The 20,386-nt window shown below is 43.4% G+C and overlaps 2 protein-coding genes across 2 annotated transcripts; one reads left to right on the top strand and one right to left on the bottom strand.

Moving 5' to 3' along the window:
- Positions 1-1,440: 1,440 nt before the first annotated feature.
- On the bottom strand, positions 1,441-11,931 carry dhrs3b (dehydrogenase/reductase (SDR family) member 3b). Its single transcript, XM_030421613.1, has 6 exons — positions 11,147-11,931; positions 5,590-5,733; positions 5,145-5,264; positions 4,441-4,679; positions 3,006-3,131; positions 1,441-2,888 (listed from the first exon to the last, which is right to left on the bottom strand). Exons 1-6 carry the CDS (start codon positions 11,339-11,341, stop codon positions 2,804-2,806), a joined length of 909 nt encoding a protein of 302 aa, XP_030277473.1. The 5' UTR covers positions 11,342-11,931; the 3' UTR covers positions 1,441-2,803.
- A 5,053-nt stretch (positions 11,932-16,984) lies between these two features.
- aadacl4 (arylacetamide deacetylase-like 4) lies at positions 16,985-20,221 on the top strand. The gene is made up of 4 exons (XM_030419204.1): positions 16,985-17,186; positions 17,612-17,837; positions 19,202-19,265; positions 19,373-20,221. The coding sequence occupies exons 1-4, from the start codon at positions 17,010-17,012 to the stop codon at positions 20,154-20,156; spliced, it is 1,251 nt and encodes a 416-aa protein (XP_030275064.1). The 5' UTR covers positions 16,985-17,009; the 3' UTR covers positions 20,157-20,221.
- The last annotated feature ends 165 nt before the right edge of the window (positions 20,222-20,386 follow it).

Genomic DNA, 20,386 nt, shown 5'->3' with positions numbered 1-20,386 from the left:
TATTGCTGCTCATGATCCTTGGTATTGTGTTTTTGTGGAGCAGTATAACCTGAACTTTTCATTCCGCTTCCATTAAAGTTTGGTTCTGATGGCCTTCATGGACTGCACATTTGACTATTCTCTATTCTCTGAGTAAAGTTACAGGTCAAACACGACAGCAAGGGCAACAACTTCTTATTGGAGAACCAGGTTGTACACACACCACACACGGGTCTTTCACTGGCTTATAATGAATAAGCTGCCGTGTTGTGTAACTAAGGTAGGAGAACAATTCCATTTTGCTAAGGTGTCTCTGGTCTGTTTGGGATTGTGCAAACAGTTCAAGTAGTCCTTGACAAAGTAAAATCGAACAAAATAAAGTAGAGACACCGTTACCCAAAGGTATGAAACTGTTCAACACTCACTGATCAATGCAATAACCTTCAAACAGTCTGTCTATCCTGCCTCAGTGAGCCGACTGTGTGAGTCACAGAAATTCTGTTGAAGAAGGGCCAGGTGTCAACTTCATGCAAAGCTCTAAGAAGTGCTCCTTATTATAAAACACACCTATTGAAGCTTGATTTCGTTATGTTCTCTTAATAAATAGAATCGTGTTCAGCATATCTAAAGCAATCTGTCTACACAATCTATATGGAGTGGAAAGAGACCTTTTACTCATGAGGGGGATGTCTACCCTTAGAAATCCCTGTCATGGACACAGTTACGTGTTTTAGGTGTCATTTACAGTTAAAGGAATAGTTAAACATTTTGACTGGGAGTTAAAAAATATACTTTTAAAATAAAAAAAATAAAATAAAAAAAATAATAATTATAGTGTGAAAGCAAGTGAATAGAAATCTGTTTTTAGGAAAAATAAATACTTTTTTTAGGAAAAAAAATTTTTTTCTGGAAAACAATCGAGGAAAGATTTCATTTTGAAGAAATAAACTTTAATGAATTTTCAGGGAAAAAACGTTTTACTTGAATTTCTTTTTTCTTTTTCAAGAAACAAACTAATCCTGGAGAAAAAAATTAAGGAAAGATTTTTTTCAGGGAAAAAAACCCCCCAACATTTCGTATACATCTCTTTTATTTTCAAGAGAAAAAAAACATGTCACAAAACTCTCTTTTTTCCTTTGGAAAAAAATCATGGAGAAAATTCTTTTTTACAGCGAAAGGTAAATTTGTTTTTGGAGGCAGCATGTGTGAAAAAACTTCAAAAGCGAAACCAAGTGAATTTTCTTTTTAGGGATTTTTTTTCTGGGAATAAACACTTTTTTGCTGAATACAAAAAAAAAATTGGCCCCTCAGAGCTTCCGTACGAGCGGTCTCCTCCTGCTCCTTACACTAAGTTAAAATAAAATGCTGGTTGCTGTAGTTTCATATATTTTGTATAAACATGACAGTGATATCAATATTCTCATCAAATTCTGGGCAAGAAAGCAAATAAGCACAATAATCGAAATTTTAAACATTCCTTTAATATACTGAGTTGTTTGTTTAGTGTTCCAGGGTTTCATTCAGTTCATATAGGATGAAATCACAGATCAGTTTCTCCTCTTCGTATGAAGTCGTTAGAGTTGCATATTTCCCATGGGGACGGACGAACTTCAGCTACCAAGCTTGGCTCCTGACAATTTGAAGACATTATTTTCTAGTTCTTAAATAACATCCTCAATCACAAGGTAATTCTCTGACTCTGGCATGAATAAATCTCATCTTCTGTGGATGTATAAAGCTCTTTTCCTCTGTAAGTCTTAGAGCATGCTCAGATTCATATGCAATAAAACCAAAGAGGCTCCATAATGTCCCCATTTTTTCCTGGAATATTAGCCTCTGGGGTTTTGCTAATGTAAGTCACATTTATATGATCTACCACCACAAACGTGTAGCAGGCAGACATTGTAAGACTTTATGAAAGTGGGCCAACATTACAAAACCAAATGATATACTGGTGTCCTTATAATGAGCAATAAAAGTTTATTTTTCAGAAGTTTTCTTCAACTTCAGTCCCTCAGAGGAGTTCTGTCCTTTCAGGGCTCAATAAATACAACAGTGTCTCTGCCTGTGCATGTTCAATGTGGTTTAGACTACTGTGTGACGAGGAGGTCCTGACCGACTTGTTTTGAGTTCACTGTATTTATGGAGCATTACACCATCCCCCCTGCACCATTTTCTGACAGCAGGAGAACAAACAATTATACACATTCCGCCCCAAGCTCGTGTTTAATGTTTTGACAACATCGTCTGTCACAGTCGCTGATCTCATGCTTGGAATAAATCAAAAGTTGTTATCACGCTGCCATGGGAGTCAAAACCCAGACACAGAACAACGCTGTGCCTCCCAAGTGTTCACTTTTTTCTGTTTTCATCATGCATAAAAAGAAACACGGCGCGTCTCTAAAACTCCATTTTATTATCTCGTTTGATTCAAAGACACGTTAAAAGGAGAATAAAAAAAAAAAATAACAGAAGTGTAAAAACATACTAAAAACAAGTGTCACAAAAAACTCCCAGAATAACTACTGGTACAGTCCTATGCATGGCTTCTGTTCAAAGTGAAAATGGCATTCAGTTCTCCATCCTATATACATGCGCACACACACACACACACACGCACACACATACAAATGGGACCAGGGTGTGTCCTGCAGTTTATCAAATTAATTCTACCTGCAGGAGGAACCACCTTGCATGTCCCCTAAGTGTTTGTCTTCACACTACCATGTGGCCTCCTCCACCTCCATATGTCTTAAGGTCCATATTCCCTTCATTTACACCTCAGAGCTGTTGAGGCTGCGCTCCCATTGGGCGCAATCCTGGCTCATGTCCTCCCTTTGAACGTGTTCATGCAGGTATAACTCCCAGTAAACTTGTGGATTTCTTCAAGTGCAACTTGTGGCATGAAGCTAAAAAAAAAAGAGCATAAAGGCAAAGGAGGGAATGTTAAGCATTAAACGACGACACAGATGAAAACGAGACAAGAAATGACAAATTAGAGTTCCTTTTTGATTTTTTTTTTTTACCTTTTCAGAATGACGAGAGCATGCATAGTCCAGGGCAGGTAGAGGAAGGCCTTGTCCGCTCTGACTGCATCCACGGTCCTCTGAGCGACCACCTCAGGTTTGAGAGGAGGAAAGAGCTGAGGAAACCTACAAGAGAAAAGAAAGTAGTTTCACATTAAATGATGATCCTTCTAATGAAACGAAGAATGCATTTCCAAGCTATATTCATTACTCAACAAATAATTTGAATGTATGGTGCCAACAAAGCCTGCTTTAGCTTGACATGCTAATATCGCAACTAATTTTAGATAAACTGTTGGTGTAAGCTGCTGAACTATATACAAGATGTTTCTGACATTTCCAAAAGTTCTTACACAACAATATTAAAAGGTTGGGCGTACTCATGCACATGTATGAGTATGCACAACCTCTATGTTGCACAGTTTAGCACTACTATAGATTTAAAAGGGTCAATATGTTTGGTTAATCCAAAAATTAGCAAAACTATGAATGTGAAGAAATCACAGTTTTGACATCAGCATATTGTGCTGCATAGATAACTACTGAAGTTAACATGCTAAGCAGCTAGCCTGTTCCCATCTGGCTCCAAAGCTCCTGTTCTAGTGATGTAAACAGCAACACTCCCCTGGTGCTCAAAGCTCCCATTCCGAACTGCTAGCTGCACGGCTAACTGAGCTAACTGGCTAATGGCAACTGCAGTTAACAGCAGTTAGCGGGTCCTTGAGCAAATATGCTGCCCCCTTTTTTTTAAAGAATCAATTCGACAGGTGGCCAATTGTTACATATGACACCTTCAAAGCATCGGAACAGGGGCTAGAGGGCCGACAAACAGTGAACTGCTTAATGACTGATGACCAGCTAAAACCCTTTTTTTTGGTGATTGAGATGCTACTACTTTTGACCAGTCTCTCAAACTGTTTTCTATTAAGGCCCGGTGGATCAATAATATTCTGAGTCACAACGAAACTGTGGGAGAGTATCTGCAATATCCCAGACGGTTGCGCAAAGTCATAAACTTTCACTTTAGATTCCAACACTGCGATTGTCTTTTATTAGGGTCTACGAGGGAGTAGCTCATTAAAAAAGGAAAAAAGTCAGGGGATCACTAAAGTTCATCGGAGACATTGTCTGGGAACCAAATGTATCCAACAAGAAGATAAAAATCCAGTTTACTTTTAAGTGAGAACTGCTGGGGCTGGATGAATAAGTAATAATAATAGAATGTATCCTTAAGGGACCTTGGAAACATAAAGCAAAGTTCCCAGAAATCCATCCAGTAGTTGATAAAGTGTTCTCTCTGAACTATAAATTTCAATGTGGCGCACAACGAAAGATCCCCACTGTCCTTATGGTTCATCCTGTGGGGAACATGAATTGCCATCCCTCCATCTTGGCTATAAATAAATAACAAATATGTATATATATGCATAAATACCTGACTCTCATGCCCTGGAACATCTCTGTGTTGGTGTGGAAGGGAAGCACGGTGGTGCAGCCGACGCCGGGACAGTCCAGCAGGCCCAGCGTCAGGCTCTCCATGAAGGCCAGCGACGAGGCCTTGGAGGTGCAGTAGTCTATGGCTCCAGGGATGGCAGACTGGGACAGGATGGAGTTTATGCACACTACATGTCCGTGCTGCAGCTCCAGCATCCGAGGCAGGAAGGCTTTTGTAGTCTGTGGGCGAGGGAAGAAAAAAAGGGGTTAAATGAAGTCGGAGAATTAATTCAGGGTGGAAGGAAGCATACAAATAGAAGGTGATATATATTCAGCAGAGTGAAAAAAGGAGAACAGACAGGAGGAACAGGCCCGCAGTGGAACCGCAGATGAAATTTCTATTTCCATTTAGTTGATAATTGCATTTCTGTCTGCATATTACAGCCTTTTGATCTCCATTCAAAATAAAAAAAATGCCACAAGTTTCAAATCCCCTCTGATGTTTCGGGGGCTGAGAGGAGAATTGGAAATACCCTACTTAACCTGCCATAATAGCAGTCGTGATTGACAAGTCCGGGGGTGCCTACTGTAAATACTGCCACGCTATAATCAAAATATGAAAACGATAAGGATAATCTGCTCGGAGGAATTCCCCCTACTTCTGCATGCGCGCTTCCCTCTGCTTTAATTTCCTGCGAGTCTTACCCAGAACTGTCCCATGGTGTTGATGTGTTGGGATTTCAGAAGGGCGTCGTCGTCGCTGTCCATCAGACTCTTGCCGTGGACTACAGCTGCATTGTTCACGAGTATCGTAACATCTCCGACCTGCGATTGAAAAGCACGGCGAAGGGGGGGAAAAAAAAGAAAAAAATGCCGTTAAAGATCTGTGTGTTTTCTGTCTGCCTTCGTGAGATGACACAGTTGTGCTGCAGCAGAGCTTTCAGCAATATTCCCCGCTCTTATTCAGATATTTCAGATGAAGTGTAATCTATACACCAGATGGGAGCGAGAGCGGCTCAGAGCCAGTATACATAGGAGAGGAGACAGAGAGGCATCACAGCGACGTACTTTATGAAGAGGTTCACTGTGTGCAAACACGGAATCTTTTTGTGCGAGCAGAAAACGCCTCTGAATATAAAAACTGGTGTACCTTTTCTCTAACCACCTTGGCTTGCTTGTAGACTTCCTCCCGATTGGCCACATCACACAGGAAGTAGTGGCACTCTGTTCCTGAGACAGAGATCTCTTCGGCTGTTTCTTTCAGGCACTTCTCTGTTCGGCCCCACAGGATCACCTAGCAGAAAAAAGAAAAAAGAAAAAGAAAACGTTTAAAAAAAGGTTATAAAACAAATGGTGAAATGTTCTGCACGCACCGAAACTGTGCCGAGATCAGAAGTGAGTGAACTGTAGCCTATAAATGGAACAAAGGGGTTTGTTTTCACAGTCAGTCATCAACACAACATTACGTCGTTTTTTGCGCAATTTTTTCTGGCAGTCAGGCCCGGTGTGGCTGTGGGGATCTTTGGGCAGCGATGTTCCTTTCATTCAGAGAACAGAGAGGCCATTTTCACTCCAACAAATAGTTTTCGAGCAAGATTAAAGGCTCGGGGGGCTGCGGTGTGAATGAACTGTCTCTTCTTCCGCCCGGAGACTAAATGAAGGCCGGTCATTTGAGCAGGGAACATGGGGTTGGATGGAGGTGGGGGACTAGTGATTGGGCAATTAGATCTGTCAGTCTTCGGGGTCAGGGAAAGGTAATGAAATCAGGGGGTGAGCCCTCCTCATCTCTCAAACACAAATTCTCAAAGAGATTACACGGCCTGTTGGGCAGATGAGCCCCGTCATTTCTGGTCAGGGAGTCTGAAAACAGTGCGTGTGTGAAGTGCTGAGGACGCCAGTGTGGGATTTGGCCGGTCGCCCGTGACCAAGGTTAATATTTGAGCAAAAAGTCTACTGGAAAGTGATCTCGTGTATGTGAGCGACAGACAGGCTGCGTGTGTGTACCATACGCACACAAACACACACAATAGAGAGTGTGTGTGTGTTTGTGTGTGTGTGTGTGTGTGTGTGTGTGTGTGTGTGTGGCTTCCCATTGCCACCGATGATCACACGTCATCTTTTTGCACGTATTGAACCCGTCCTCCCTCGGCAACGGGACACTTTCAGACAGCGCCAATCTCCTCAAATTTACCAGCCGTTTATCCGGAGCCAAACACAACATACTGGCATTGACAGCGCGTTAATTTGCGCAGACACGGCCCTCAGAAATCATCAAATTACTGCGCCGAGATTCTGCTTTTAATGTTGCACTCCGTGTGTCAATAACTGTCTGATAGTAAGCGAGTCAAACACAGAAACACTGACAGGGTAAAGCTCCAGAGACGTCAAAGATTACAGTCTGGAATGCGTTCTTTATTTCTTTATCAGATCAGAAGCAATGAGGGGTTTGGCTCCCTCTGTGAACAGGCCCCTTGTTTGAGTTGCTTTTTGATTGGGGCTTTTTTTTTTTTCCTTCTGTTTGCTTCATTTGCAAGCCCGTTTGAGTAATCAGCGAAGGCAGACAGGTCTTGATAAATAACTGAAAGCTTTTAATAGGATTTGAGCCTTACAAACAAAGCTGACAGCTCTCATTAAAAGTCGGCACTCAAACTGTGCTCTCCTGTTAAAATGTTATTTAATTCATTAGGTTTATCACCCGTCACAACACACAGGACCCTCAGTACAAACAAGCGCCGGCCAAATTGCTATCTGGATAGAAACAGTAAGAAAACAGTTTTTAATTGACCTTGCACAAGCCGCCTTCGCTATCAGCCATACGCCGGTGATTGTTTCTAACCAGGCGTGGCTAACAAGGCTTCAGCACGCGCTGGAAGTAAACGCCGTCTGATCAACGAATTAACGTCGCTGAAGCTCCGACACGAGACCTCGAGAGGGATTGGAGATGCCACTCAATACCGGCTGCGGTGTGCGTCTCCCTGTCCCCCGGTAGCTCCTGGCTGAATTATAGTGACACTCTATCTCTCGGGTCTGAATGTATGGGTTGGGTATGAACCCTCCTTTTCGCACCCATTGTATGGGCCAGCAGAGAGGCGGCACACAGAGGGGGCAGCAGGAGTTCAGGAGGCAGTCGCCTGCCGCTGTCTAATTACTGCGGAGACAGCAAGGTCAGCTGCAGGGCAATACCCAGCTGGGAGCGGTGTGCTTCCCGCCTCCAGCCCAACACACACACACACCCACACACACACACACACACACACACACACACACACACACACTGACATAAACCTGTTGTCAGTGCCTCAGTTTGGTTCATCTTCCGTGCACTGACTGCTTTACGTAACGTTAACAACCACATAAAATCCGTGTTTTCTGCGACCGCTTTCTTCTGCAGTTGTTGTCATGGTGAAAAATACTTTGAGGGAGCTTTGAAGAATTCTGCTGTTTTAAGTTGTCAGCTATTTACTGGAGTTGTTCTGAAAAGACCTCTAGCGGCGCTCTGAACTTGGATGCCGCTCTCGAGAAAATACTTCTGGTCTGGTTTTATTGTTTCGGGGCTTCGTTCTGCAACGGTTCCCCCCCTAACAGCACACAAGAAGACCTGGCTCCCCTCCTGAGTCCTCGGCTCTCCATCTCGCCGGATTCTTTCATCAGCGCTGTAGTTAGTCTTCCTCACACCGTGAAAACACCAAAGCCGAGTAGAGGGGAAAGGAAATTCCGGCTGCCAATCACAAAGGGGCTCAGACTGGGGTGAGCGCGAGTTCGCGGAGGTTAGCCCTATTCATAATTACCGTCCTATTCCCCTTTAGCATCTCTTTAGGCAGGGAGTAATTGTCATACACATTACCACAGGTGTTGTTTTCAAAGCCTTCACACCTTGATAATACCCAACAATGGGGGTGCTGAAAAGCGTGGTGACATCCTTTGTTGTGCAGCTGCAGAGCAAAAGCTTTTAAAAACCCGCCCGTTCCTTCTTGCTCGTTCCCCAAGGAGACGCATTGAAAGACAGAGGGCGAGCAGTTAGTGTTTCATCAAGCTTTCAGCAATATTTTCTCGCGGCTCAAAATTGCGCCTTGAGAGTGAGCATGCGAGATGAGCCCGTGTCACACAAGTACTGATAATTACAACCCGCAGCATTCAGCTGGGCTGCTCACCGCTTTCTAGCAGTGAAAATTACCACCGTCCCCCCCCTCCCCGTGTAACGACGACTCCCATCTGAGGTGATCAAAAAAAAAAAATAGCGCCGCGCTGTGTTAACACGTCCCCGCTGAAGGGACACCGGCGGCTCATCAGGCACTCAGCTGTGGAATGTTCACCCGCTGGATTGGGAGACAAAGTGTAGCCGGAGGTGATGATGGGATCGGAGCCCGACCTGCAGGGATGAGGTGCTGTGTGTGTGTAGCCACTGGAGCATTTCAGGCCCGAGTGACGGCTCCTTGTTAGGGGGGTGAGGGATGGTGGTGAGGGGGGGGGTCCACTGGTTTGATGGGTTGGGGGATTCTCTGACGCTGGCGGGACTGGATTAGTTCCAGGGACAATATCGATTTGCAATTTTAGAGTTTGCAAACATGATATTCAATGATTCACTCCAGCTCATCCGTGTAATCCGGTAACTTGGGGATCACCTCACACACATGTTCCAGAGCATGGACGACAGGGGTGGGGAGGGGGCGAAACATGATTCTAAGATGCATCACTATACTCTCTTTAAAGGTTATGCCTCCATGCCGAAAATATATTTATAAGATCAGGCTTCTTTAACTGAACCTAATGGATGGTGAAACGTAACAGATGTAAACATGTTTACGAACTGAACTCGGCTGAGGTAGGCTGAGCATGAGCGAAGAAATGGAAGTTAATTAATCTGTGTTTTGTTTATGTTAATAATGGATGACTACAATTTTTTTATGTTTTCAACGCTAACTGCTGCTAACTGTGGCTGGCACTAGGTTCTTAGCCCAGTTAGCTCGGTTAGCCGTGCAATTAGCAGTTTGGTCTGTGAGCTCAGGGTCCAGGGGAACATTAGTGTTTGCACAGCTAGCACAGGAGCCTGGGACCAGGATAGGATGGGGCTAGTTGGTTAGCATGCTAACTTCAGTAGATAGCTCTGAGATACAATACAAAGACACTATAAAGTCAAAACTGCCATTTATACACAGTTTGTTGATTATTTTGGTCACGGTTTCGACTGAATTTCACTGAAAAAATGTTAAAAATCATGAAGTCGGGACATTTGTTAGGGTCTGTACCAAACAAACATATGTTCCTACAGCTGGAGAAAAGGCTTTTTACACAAGGTCTCCCATTTAGATCATGTTTCGATTAATTGTGCCGCCCTAATTGGAATGCATGGCTAATTGTTTTGTGATCACATCGCAGCCCCTCTGAATCTGAACATAACCGAACCCTGATGGACGACATCATGCAAAATTCAACTTAACATTCAGCTGGGAAACATAAAGATGAGTCATTGTAATGGCTGCACGATATGATCCGAAAATCTTATCGCGATTATTTTTTACTGATATTGCGATCGCGGTATGAGTCACATGATCAATGGGAATGACTATCTGGGATCACAATTTCACTGAAATGCTCTCAAAATCAAGATGATGTCAACATTTGTTGGGGTCTGAACCAAACAATCATGTGTTCTTAAGTCTGGAGAACGAGATTTGGAGGCCGGGTCGCCTCAGCAGAATTACACCACTAACCTTAACTTAAAACTTTGGAGTTGGCTATTGCACTTCTTGCAATCTGAACATAATCGAGCTCTAATAATAACAAGCAGCGGGGTCAGAATCACCACTTTAGCTTTGTGACTAATCCAAGATACTGTGATCTGTTCCTCCCTCGCTGCGTTTGTGTTGGGTTCATTTACTTTCCGATTAAACTCCATAAAGAGGCATCTGATGTCCTGAAAACAAAACCTGATCTGGCTCTTATTAAAAAGGCATCATGGAGCCTTTTGTTGTGCCGAGATATGTCGACACATTTTTACAACAGAGCAAAGACTGCTCAAAAGAGGGCAAGAAACCATTAAAACTGTAATAAGCTCGGAGCAGGAGTGATATTGTGTGAGTGTCTTTGAAGCAGTGAGGCACACACACACACACACACACACACACACACACACATACACACACACACACACACACACACACACACATGCATAGAGGCACATGGAGTCAATGCCTTAATCTTTGGATAAAACACTTTTCTAGACACGTCAGTCAGACCTGAATCAACCCCAGACCTCAGCAGAATGAGTGTCAGCTCAATGCAGCACTTACAATCACATCAATCAGCCATACAGGCTGCCCAGGCCTGGCCCCTGGTTGACCCGAGCTGTTGTGCAATACACGGACCAAAATTGAGGCCAATGTCTCCGGTCTCGCTGGCCCAAGGAGGCTACTTAGAGGTTATGATCCCTGCTTCCAGAGAACAGTAACAACAATACACATGGGGCAGGGTGGACATGACTGACCCCGCTACTGGGAGGTGGAGGAGGAGGAGGAGGGGAGGTGTGTGTGTGTGTGTGTGTGTGTGTGTGTGTGAAGGAAATCAGGCTGCCCAAATACTACTGAACACAAATAAACTTTTTTTTTTCTTTTTTTTTTTTTTGCAAAATAACTTGAAAAGTCAGGAGGGAGCGTTGCGGGTGCAACAAGTTGGCTGGAGTGAAATTGTTTTTTTGGTTTTTTTTTTACCTTTCTGGCCCCCTGCTTGGCGAACTCTTTGGCCAGGTGTCGGCCGATGCCTCGTCCACCGCCGGTGATCAACACCACCTCCCTGCTCAGATCCTTCCTCCTGCTCGGCAGCAGGGACGCCAAACTGGCTCGGACCAGATAATAGAGCATCTGGACCGGGAAGAGGAACATACGACACGCGCTCTTCAGCTCCATGTCGGGGGAGCGCTCTCGGTCAGCAGCCGACAGAAACAGGAGAAGTGTTTACGCTGCAAGTTTTTCTCTTTTACGCGCACGACGCGGCCGATATCCTCCAAAACACAGCGACCCTGGAGCTCCCGCAAGTTTATCCGCATGCAAACAACAACAAGCAGCTCATGTGCAGCTTCACAAACTGCTGCACGGGTAATCCACAGACGGAGGCAGAGTGAACAGGCAGCAGGAGCAGGAGGAGAGTTGTGTGACTTGAAGGAGCTCTGACATGTTAGTCGACATGCATCACGCTCTCCGAAACGTGTGAGTGATCGCTCATTACGCCTGTCAAACTACTGGTGGAGACGCAGAGACGTGAGACTCAAGTCCAGGCGACGCGACGTGCTGTGCGCTACTGAAGCCGCTGCGCTGCGCTCCGGTCCCGTCCTGTCTTATATATCAGCGCCTCTGCCCCGGCTGCAGTGCCTCCACCAGTGAGAGGACCTGGGTGAACCTGAAGAAGAGGTCTGTGGGGGCATTAATCCTGATTGACATGTTAAGTGGGGATGAATATTTTTGCTCCAGTGCCCGTCTGCCCTGAGTGGTTGCGTACTTGCCTCTTCCCCACCCCCTTTATGTGCCTACAGCGGCGGTGCTCAATCTGTGGTCCGGGGTCCCCCCAGCGGTCGCCCCAATTGCCTCTCAGGTGGGCGCCTCATTCACGTTTGGAGAAAAACTTCATTTAAGTGACTGGAGCTCAAAACTGTTGAAGAACATGGGTGCAATCATTGTTCAAAGTTATAAGTCAGAGGAAAATTAAATAAATTCAGACTCAGAATTTTAATTTTAATGAGGATATAGTAGAAACTCAGACATGTTTATACAAGCCCCTCAAATAAAGTGCCCAGAACACTGTTTGGAGCTTGAAAGGTGGCAGGGTCCGCCACATAAAAACACATTATGAAACTGTGTCGTCCTTTAAGGTCCGCTTGTTTTTTCGGTTTTGAGACAAAGAGAGTTTATTTGGTTTGTTTCGTCATTAAAAATAAAAAAGTCAGCGATGATCTTTCTCTTTTCAAAACTACATAGTGCTCCTTTAAGAACCCCAGGTATTCTCACCATGGAGCTATTTGTTCAATAAATGACTGAGAGTGGCCTAATCAATTAATCTTTACACCAGCCCCCTCCTTAATTAAGCCAACCAAATAAACAAACAGAGACACAAACTGCTAATCACTGAACAAACACACAACCGGGAGTCCTGACAGTTGTCACCTTCACATTAACCCCCAAATAATCAGTCAGGATCCTTTTACTCAAGTAAAGGCCATAATACACAGAGGCGGCAGACGTACACACATTCTTTACTCAAGTAGATGTACAGATGCCTGTGTAAAAAAAAAAAAAAAGAATGGTTAAAGTAAAAATACGCATGAAAAATACAACTTCTTTAAAAAAGAAGGTTATAAAAGTAAAAGTAACCCTGTGAAGGACATTTCTACTGGCCATTTCTGAGCATCACATCATATTAATACAATTCAACGACTATTAATCTCAAAGGTAGAATCAGTAGGAAAAGTTCAAGTTGTTCCTAAACGCACCAGAAAGACAGTCGATTGTTGGGTCTCATTCCCAGGACGTCAAATATTGTCATTTTGAGTCGGTAAAGGGCTGTAAATAATCAACAACTCCCCTCAAATGCCTTTAAAACTAAAGTAACAAGTCTGTTTTGGAAAAGGAAAAGTAATCATCATCCCTGTCAGGATGTTTCTTTTACATCTGATGTTTTTGGATTAATATCACTGCATGTCACACTTTGATGCTGTAGATGTTGAAGGTTGAGCTCATTTGAACCACTGGGTAGTTTAATCTACAGCAAAACATCGTATTCTATAAGATCATCATACGTTTGTAGCGTCTCTGTCCCATCTGAGTCACATACTGTGTCTCTGATCCACATTCATAATCACCACATGGTGAGAAACGTGGTTTTCACTGGACAGGAAGGGTCGGTAGTAACTGGTGATCAGCGCTGCAGGATACTTGAAAAACACAACACTGACAACTAAAAAACTATTTTTCACCAGTTTACTTCAATAGCTTTATTTGGAAATAACCGATAATTCAGGAATAATTTAGGTGATTTTGCAGGGGAGTCCATTTTATCAAACAACAAAGTAGGGCCTGCTTTGTTTGGTAAATTCATCGGGAATGATTGTGATTAGTGGTTAACTGTGAACGCAGAGCTCGCATGTCACTCAGAACTCCCACGTACCCAAAGAACCCTTGAACTGGGACTAAATGATGCAACGTCAGACAGACCTTTGGTAGGTTCGTCGTGGAAAATTAGATCAGTTTCAGAAGAAAACAACATGATTTAAACAGATCTTTATAAGGAATACTAGATTATCCATCTTTGCTGGATACGTCTGAGTCCTTTTCTTTCCCTCAGGTGTCAAGTTATCTGTTGCCTTTTGGTATCCGTCACAGGAAGCAGGTAATTATCGATAATCAGTATTGGCTGAAAGAAATGTGCATCCCTACTGAAGCTGTCAGAGTGAAAACTTCAACCCTGGCTTCTGAGATGGAGTGAGGTAGAAGTACGCTGGATTTGTAATGAAGTACAGCACGTAAGTAGACGTACCGCGGTTCAACTTCCATAATGACATGTACTCCTAATGCTGATGTGCCCTTGTGCCAGCTTCTGATCTCTTCTATCTCCTGGAACAATAACCCGACGGCTCCAAACCTACAAACACATTTTGTAGCTTCAGAATGTATGTCAGTGTCACTTCTGGGTGATTCTTTGTGTCACATCAAACATTGTTTTTGTTGCATAAGCACAGTAGGATTTCCTGAAAATGATTTTTTTATGTGACACACTGTGTCCTACATCGGTCGTGGTCTCAAATGTTCCAAACCACATCGGTTGTTTGAACCCAGTTTGTCGTGGGAACAGTGGGTTTTTTTTTTGAAGCAGAGGCTATATCTTTCTGCGTGTGACAGTGCAATTTGGGAAATAGGTCAGCTCAGTCTCAGCAGCTCGGCATGGTGACAAACAGAATACTGCATGAATACCTCCTAAACAAATCCTATGAATTCATGGGCCTCAGACAAGATTCCAGTCTGTGATTTTTGGCCCTGGCACTGTGATTTTTTTACTGGGTATCGCTGAATGCAGGGCTTTTTCAGCAACTGGGATGGGTTTAAAGAGCAGCCTCACAATGGTTGCTTTGTGCTGGGCTCAGCTACTTAGGGAAGGCAGAGAGGCTCCCGAGGGCTGCTCAAACCTCCAAGACAACACGACTCCAGATGCTGTCTTCATTTTGGGGAAATTTCTGAGATTTACAGAAACTGAACCCAGAGTCAAGTTGCACTGGAAAGCTTGTGCCGCAATATTCTCTGCAGACGTGGAATTTAATTGAACTCAGAGGACTTTGCAAAAAAAAAAAAAGAAGCTAAAACAAGACAGAAGTCCAAAGATATGCATTACAACGAGTTGGCAAATGGGTTCCGGCTGCGCGCAGAATGCAAAAATGTAAATAGTGTATATTTCAGCAGGCCCTGTTTATTTATACTCATGCTATCACTGCCATCTACAGATCAGCAGTGAAAGTTCAGATAAGAGTGCTTCTTGATGTAGGCAGCCACTGGGGAGCATCTCTGAACATTTTCTTCCCTCACAGACACCAGACAGTCAAAATGCCGGTCTGTGCCGAGTGCAGCTGTAAGAATCAGAGCGATCCTCAGTACCAGGAGCAGGAGAGAGAGCAGGAACAACACCAGGAACATCAGGGACGGGACTGTTCGGGATAGGAGGGCAACGAAAACGGTGCTATGGAAATGTATGCTTGATTGAAACATTCATCTGTTAATGAGAGACGCAAATAATGATTCTGTTCTTTTTATTATCAGTTAATCTGCCTGGTTAGTTAATTTAATCTGTTATCGTTTTGTACGTTGCAAAAAACAAGAACCACAAAATGACACCAAATGACAACAGTTCTATTCAAAGACTGACATTTAACAAAAACGTGCTTCACACCATCCCCAACAATAAAGAATATAAATGTAAGTGACACACACCTCGTATCAGAGGGTTTGTTTAAAGGGTAACTCCACCAATTTTCCTCATGAAAGTGTGTGTACAAGTCTTCAGGAGTATTACTGCTTGACATAGGAAAAAAATGTTGAAAACCTTTTTGTGGCTCCAGAGGAAACTGCATGTAATGTGACAAACAGCTTCCAGTGATGTCACTCAGTGACCAAGTTGCATTGTGGGTAATGTAGGCCCGAGGTTTTGATAAACAGCCCTCTTCTCCAGCATTGTACTGTTTGACTCATGGACTTGTACAAATGATCAAAATCGATACAGCAGAAACAAAGAAAACCTGGTGCCTACATTACCCACAATGCAAACTTAGTCACTAAGTGACGTCACTGGAGGCAATTTATCAGATTACATGCAGCTTCCTCCGGTGCCACCAAAGACTTTATACTACTTTTGTTCACATATTAAGCAGTTGCACTCACAAAACCAATGATCTCTGGGTGTTGTTTATGACTTGCAATCATGCTACACATCCTAACATTGTTACAGACTGTGTTCTTGTTAACTACAGACAGTTAAAGATATCTGGCAATGAAGCACAAAGTTAAAATACTACACACAATAAATAAAACCAGGATTTTGTATCCACTCTGAAGTAGCCGAGCATCGTCGTAATCCTTTGCTGTCGATGACTCCTGTGTCTGTATCCCATGACACGTTTTCATCAATTACTGTACATCCATATTTATGTTCATTTGCAACTTCAATGTCCATAAATTGGCAAGAAATTCTGAGTAATGCTCATTACAATTTCTGCAGAGCTCAAAGTGACGTCTTCAAATTGCACTCCAAAACCCAAAGACTCTTTATTCACTGCCATAAGTAACACAGAAAAGCAGCAAATCTTTGCATTAAATGGGCTCTATGTAACCATTTGTTTTGCCATTTCCATGTTACTTAGAGACAAATGAGACCTTCTCTGTCTCTCGGTTGTCTATACAAGCCTGTGGGCGATGTGTTTCATCTGTTTGATGCTGCTGGACTGTGGATTTCCTTCTGAGGGCTACGTTCAGATTTTCCACGACAGTCCAAAGGACTTTTTGCAAGTTTTTGATGTGTCTCGTGTCAGTGCCTGTCTACGCTCCGCAAACAGAGAGCAGCAGTAGCTAACGTTAGTTTAGAAATGGAGTCTGCTAACATAAACTGACGACCGGCTTCGAGCATGACACAGAATTTCCACAGAGCCCCTTCAAAGAGGCTGGAAGCAGCAGATGTTTGCCATATTTTCAAAACTGTTGACATTTCGATTTCTTCCAGTTGACCAATGGATTATTAAACTAATCAATGCAGCACTGCTGTTATCATAAACAATATTTTGTGTAATATACAATAAAGGGACAACTTGGTTTCTTTTCGAAACACATAAATACTTTGACAACAAACCCATAAAACATGTTGAGGAATCATAGGTATCACATCCTGGCTCACCCACACAGGCCCAACATGTCATAAAGTGAATCCAAGGTCAGAATGCATTGCACGTGGACATGGGAGGGGAGGCAGGAGGCAGGAGGCTGAAAGCGGGCAGATAAAACATTTACTCCTAATGACTCGCCTTTAACAGAGCAGACCAGCAACACCATGGACATCGGCTGGGCAATTTTAATAATTGGCTTCGCTGCTCTTGTTGCAGCCTTCCTCCTTCTGGTAATTGGACTTGTGTACTCCGAGCTGATGAATTCAGACATTCCTCGTGGGGTTGCAAATAGTGGGAAACTGCACATGGTTCATGGCTTGTTCGTCGGCATAGCTATTGTGGTGAGTATCCACAGCATCCATGGAATTGTTCAAGCTTATTAATTTGTGTTTCCTGCGTGTTATTGTATCTGTTATGATTAACTTTCTTTTTTATTATCATTAAAACAACGTATTCCTTAGTGTAAAGGAAAAGACCTCTGCTTGCGCAAGATTAAAAAAAATAATAAATCAGCTCCACTCTTTTCAGCTCTCCTTTCTTTGTCCTCCAACAACTGATAAAGCTCAGATCAGAGAAATTTTAGATAAGAAATCAAGCCTAACAAAGGTGCAAAGAAAGCAAGGTCATCTGTTCTCCTGCTTTGATGTTGTCATAGTAAATACGGTTACACAGAGAGAATAACTTTCACTTTGATTTTACCCTTCAACAACCCCTTTTTTGGGGGGTTTATAACATCGTGTCCAACTTGTGCTTCCTCTCCTATAAGGGCCGGATCCTGCACCGTCTGGGTGTTTGTCAACAGGTCAGCTTCAGCCGCTGGTTTGTGGCCTGCTTCCTGACTCACTTAAATCCAGTTCCTGCGGGCCTGCGAGTGAAGGACCTGACATTTTCAGAGGTGCCAGTGCGAGTCTATGAACCTACCGCCGTGTGTGACGACTTGAGAAGGGCACTCGTGTATTTCCACGGAGGAGGATGGGTGTCGGGCAGTATAGGTACACGGATAATCTACTGAAGTAATGTAGTGGAAATGTCGTACTGTAAGAAATACTCAATGAGAAGCAAAAATGGATTAAACTGACCTCATGAATGAGAGATATATTCAGGGTAACATGGAGTTTCTCTCCTCTGTTTGAATCTTGGTGGTGGAGCAGTCTACACTTCATTTCGCATTTGGCTCAAGGATTGAGCTTTAACATTACTGTTGTTTTAATATGTTTTGAAAAAAGGAGAAAAGGGTGTTGGGTGTGTAGCCTCAGTCAGAAAAAAAAAAAACCCAGAAATGTCTATCTTATAAATTGTTGGGCGCTTCGATCTTATAACGATTCATCACATTTTTTAAGATCCTCATATTTTTGAATGTTGAATATGTGACAAAACCATCAACAGTAAACCAATAACCAACCAACAAAGTATATTACCAACACAGTATTTTCCTCTGAGATGTAGCCGAGAGGAAGGAAGTTGTAAAATATATACAAATACTTAAATGAACAAACAAAATTGTAATTAACTAAAAAACTGTTGGGGAAATGGAAATGGGTGCATAGCAATAATATGCAATAATCATAATGTCCTTTAGGTGGTAAAACTGCATTCATACCTCATTAGTACATTCAGTCAAATTAGATTTGCATTCTTGCTCCACTGAGAGGTCAATGACATCACATTTCAAAGCAGTTTGGCCAAATTTGTGCTAATTGGATGATGCACTAAAGAGAACTGTCAGCATTTTATCAATGGCCAGAACGTGGCCTTGATATGTCTTGAACACGCTCACGGAGAACTTGCGTACCAAGTTTCATCTCTTGAAGGGCACCATATGCCACAGTTGAAAACAGTTCAAAGACATTATATTAAATGTTTTATCTCATCAGATTCATTGGTTTTTGTAAATATGCGCCTTTTTCAGAATTTGATGCCACCAACATGTTTGAAAAAAAAAGTTGGGACAGAAGAAAAAAGACTGTGAGGGCTGTGGAATGCTCTAAAAACATCTTGTTAATTAGCTTAATTGGTTACAGGTGACAATATTATGATTGGGTGTGAAGGACTCAGTCGGTCACGAGCAAGGATGGGGCACCACTTTGTGACGGACATGAATATATGAGCTTGAGGAACACTTCTCTGCAAATGTTTTGAATTTTTTTTTCATCCAGGAAATCTCAGTTGTAAGATAATGTTTGTGTCTAATTAATTTCTATTAAAAATATAAATGTGGCCTGGATATATAAAAGAAGACGAGCGAGGTAGAGAGAGAACCAAAGAAATGTCATGTTTTCTCCGCAGTGCTTTGATGCTTCTTTTAAAAGATCATAACTTATCTCGCTTCCTGTGATGTTCTGCTAATCCTGAACAGATTCTGTTGATGAAGTCTGTCGGCACATCGCCAAAGAGTCGGGCACCATTGTGGTTTCTGTTGGGTAGGGTAACTTTTTCCACAAAGCACGTTAACATCCCAAAACTTATTCAGTCTAGCAGAGCCAGAATCCAACATATTGTCCTCCGTCGTCCCTCTCACCTCTCTTAGGTACCGATTAGCCCCTGAGCACAGGTACCCTGCCCAGCTGGACGACTGCGAGACAGCGACGTGTCACTTCCTGTCTGTGGCTGAGGCAGAGTTCAGCGTGGACCCACGCAGAGTGGCAGTCGGAGGAGACAGCACTGGGGCTAACCTGGCAGCAGCACTGTGCCAAAGGCTGGCGAGGAGAGAGGATGGACATCTGCCGTCCCCCTGCGCTCAGGTCCTCATCTACCCAGCCCTGCAGATGGCAGATTTCAACCTGCCCTCATACCAGCAGAATCATGCTGTGCCCATATTGTTTCGTGGCCGGATGGCGTTCTATTTCCTACAGTACATCAATGGGGACATGTCTGTGTGCCAGGACGTGTTGGAAGGCATTCACGTCCCCACCGAGCTCAGGCCATGCTTTAAGGAGTGGCTCTCCCCTTCCAACCTACCACCTGAGTGCCTCGCACAGGGCGTCTCTGAGCAACCAACCCCAGAGTATGACGGGGAAGTGTATCACGCAATCAAACCTGGTTTGGATCATGAGGTCTCACCTTTACTGGCGGACGACGTCATCATCCAGAAGACCCCGCCCACCTTCATCCTGACCTGTGAGTACGATGTCCTGAGGGATGATGGGATTCTTTACAGAAAACGGCTGCTTGACTTGGAAAAGGACGTCACCTGGCAGCATGTGAAGGAAGGATTTCACGGCATGATTAACTTCTTTAACCAGGGCTGGCTCAGCTTTCCCTCTGCACTGCAGGTTGTCGATGGTGTCGTTGACTATGTGCAAACACTGTAAAGATCACAAAATAGGATCATGTGATGTGCTTCTGCTTTCCGTCTTGTTTTTATATTTTAATAAACAAAACTGGCCTCCAGTGGTGGAGTCTTCTTCCTTGTCTTCTTCATTAAAAGCGGAGCGTTCACAGAGGAGGAAAAAGAAAAAACAAAAACACACAGAAATCTATAAACAACACCTGTTTTATTCCCGAAAATGAAAAGCAGCCTGAGGGCTCGAAGTCTGCACAC

Source organism: Sparus aurata, chromosome 6 (assembly GCF_900880675.1).
Source record: "Sparus aurata chromosome 6, fSpaAur1.1, whole genome shotgun sequence".
In the NCBI taxonomy this organism is placed as follows: Eukaryota; Metazoa; Chordata; class Actinopteri; order Spariformes; family Sparidae; genus Sparus; species Sparus aurata.
Note: the sequence above shows the minus strand (reverse complement) of the source record. Positions and strands in the feature narration are given on the sequence as shown.

Excerpts from the sequence above, each read along its gene's own strand:
- aadacl4 (XM_030419204.1), top strand. The coding sequence starts at position 17,010 with ATGGACATCGGCTGGGCAATTTTAATAATTGGCTTCGCTGCTCTTGTT. Across the intron at positions 17,838-19,201 it reads ATGGGTGTCGGGCAGTATAG|ATTCTGTTGATGAAGTCTGT; the intron begins GTACACGGATAA and ends AATCCTGAACAG. Across the intron at positions 19,266-19,372 it reads ACCATTGTGGTTTCTGTTGG|GTACCGATTAGCCCCTGAGC; the intron begins GTAGGGTAACTT and ends CACCTCTCTTAG.
- dhrs3b (XM_030421613.1), bottom strand. The coding sequence starts at position 11,341 with ATGGAGCTGAAGAGCGCGTGTCGTATGTTCCTCTTCCCGGTCCAGATG. Across the intron at positions 5,734-11,146 it reads CCAAGCAGGGGGCCAGAAAG|GTGATCCTGTGGGGCCGAAC; the intron begins GTAAAAAAAAAA and ends TTTTTCTGCTAG. Across the intron at positions 5,265-5,589 it reads CCAAGGTGGTTAGAGAAAAG|GTCGGAGATGTTACGATACT; the intron begins GTACACCAGTTT and ends TTTCAATCGCAG.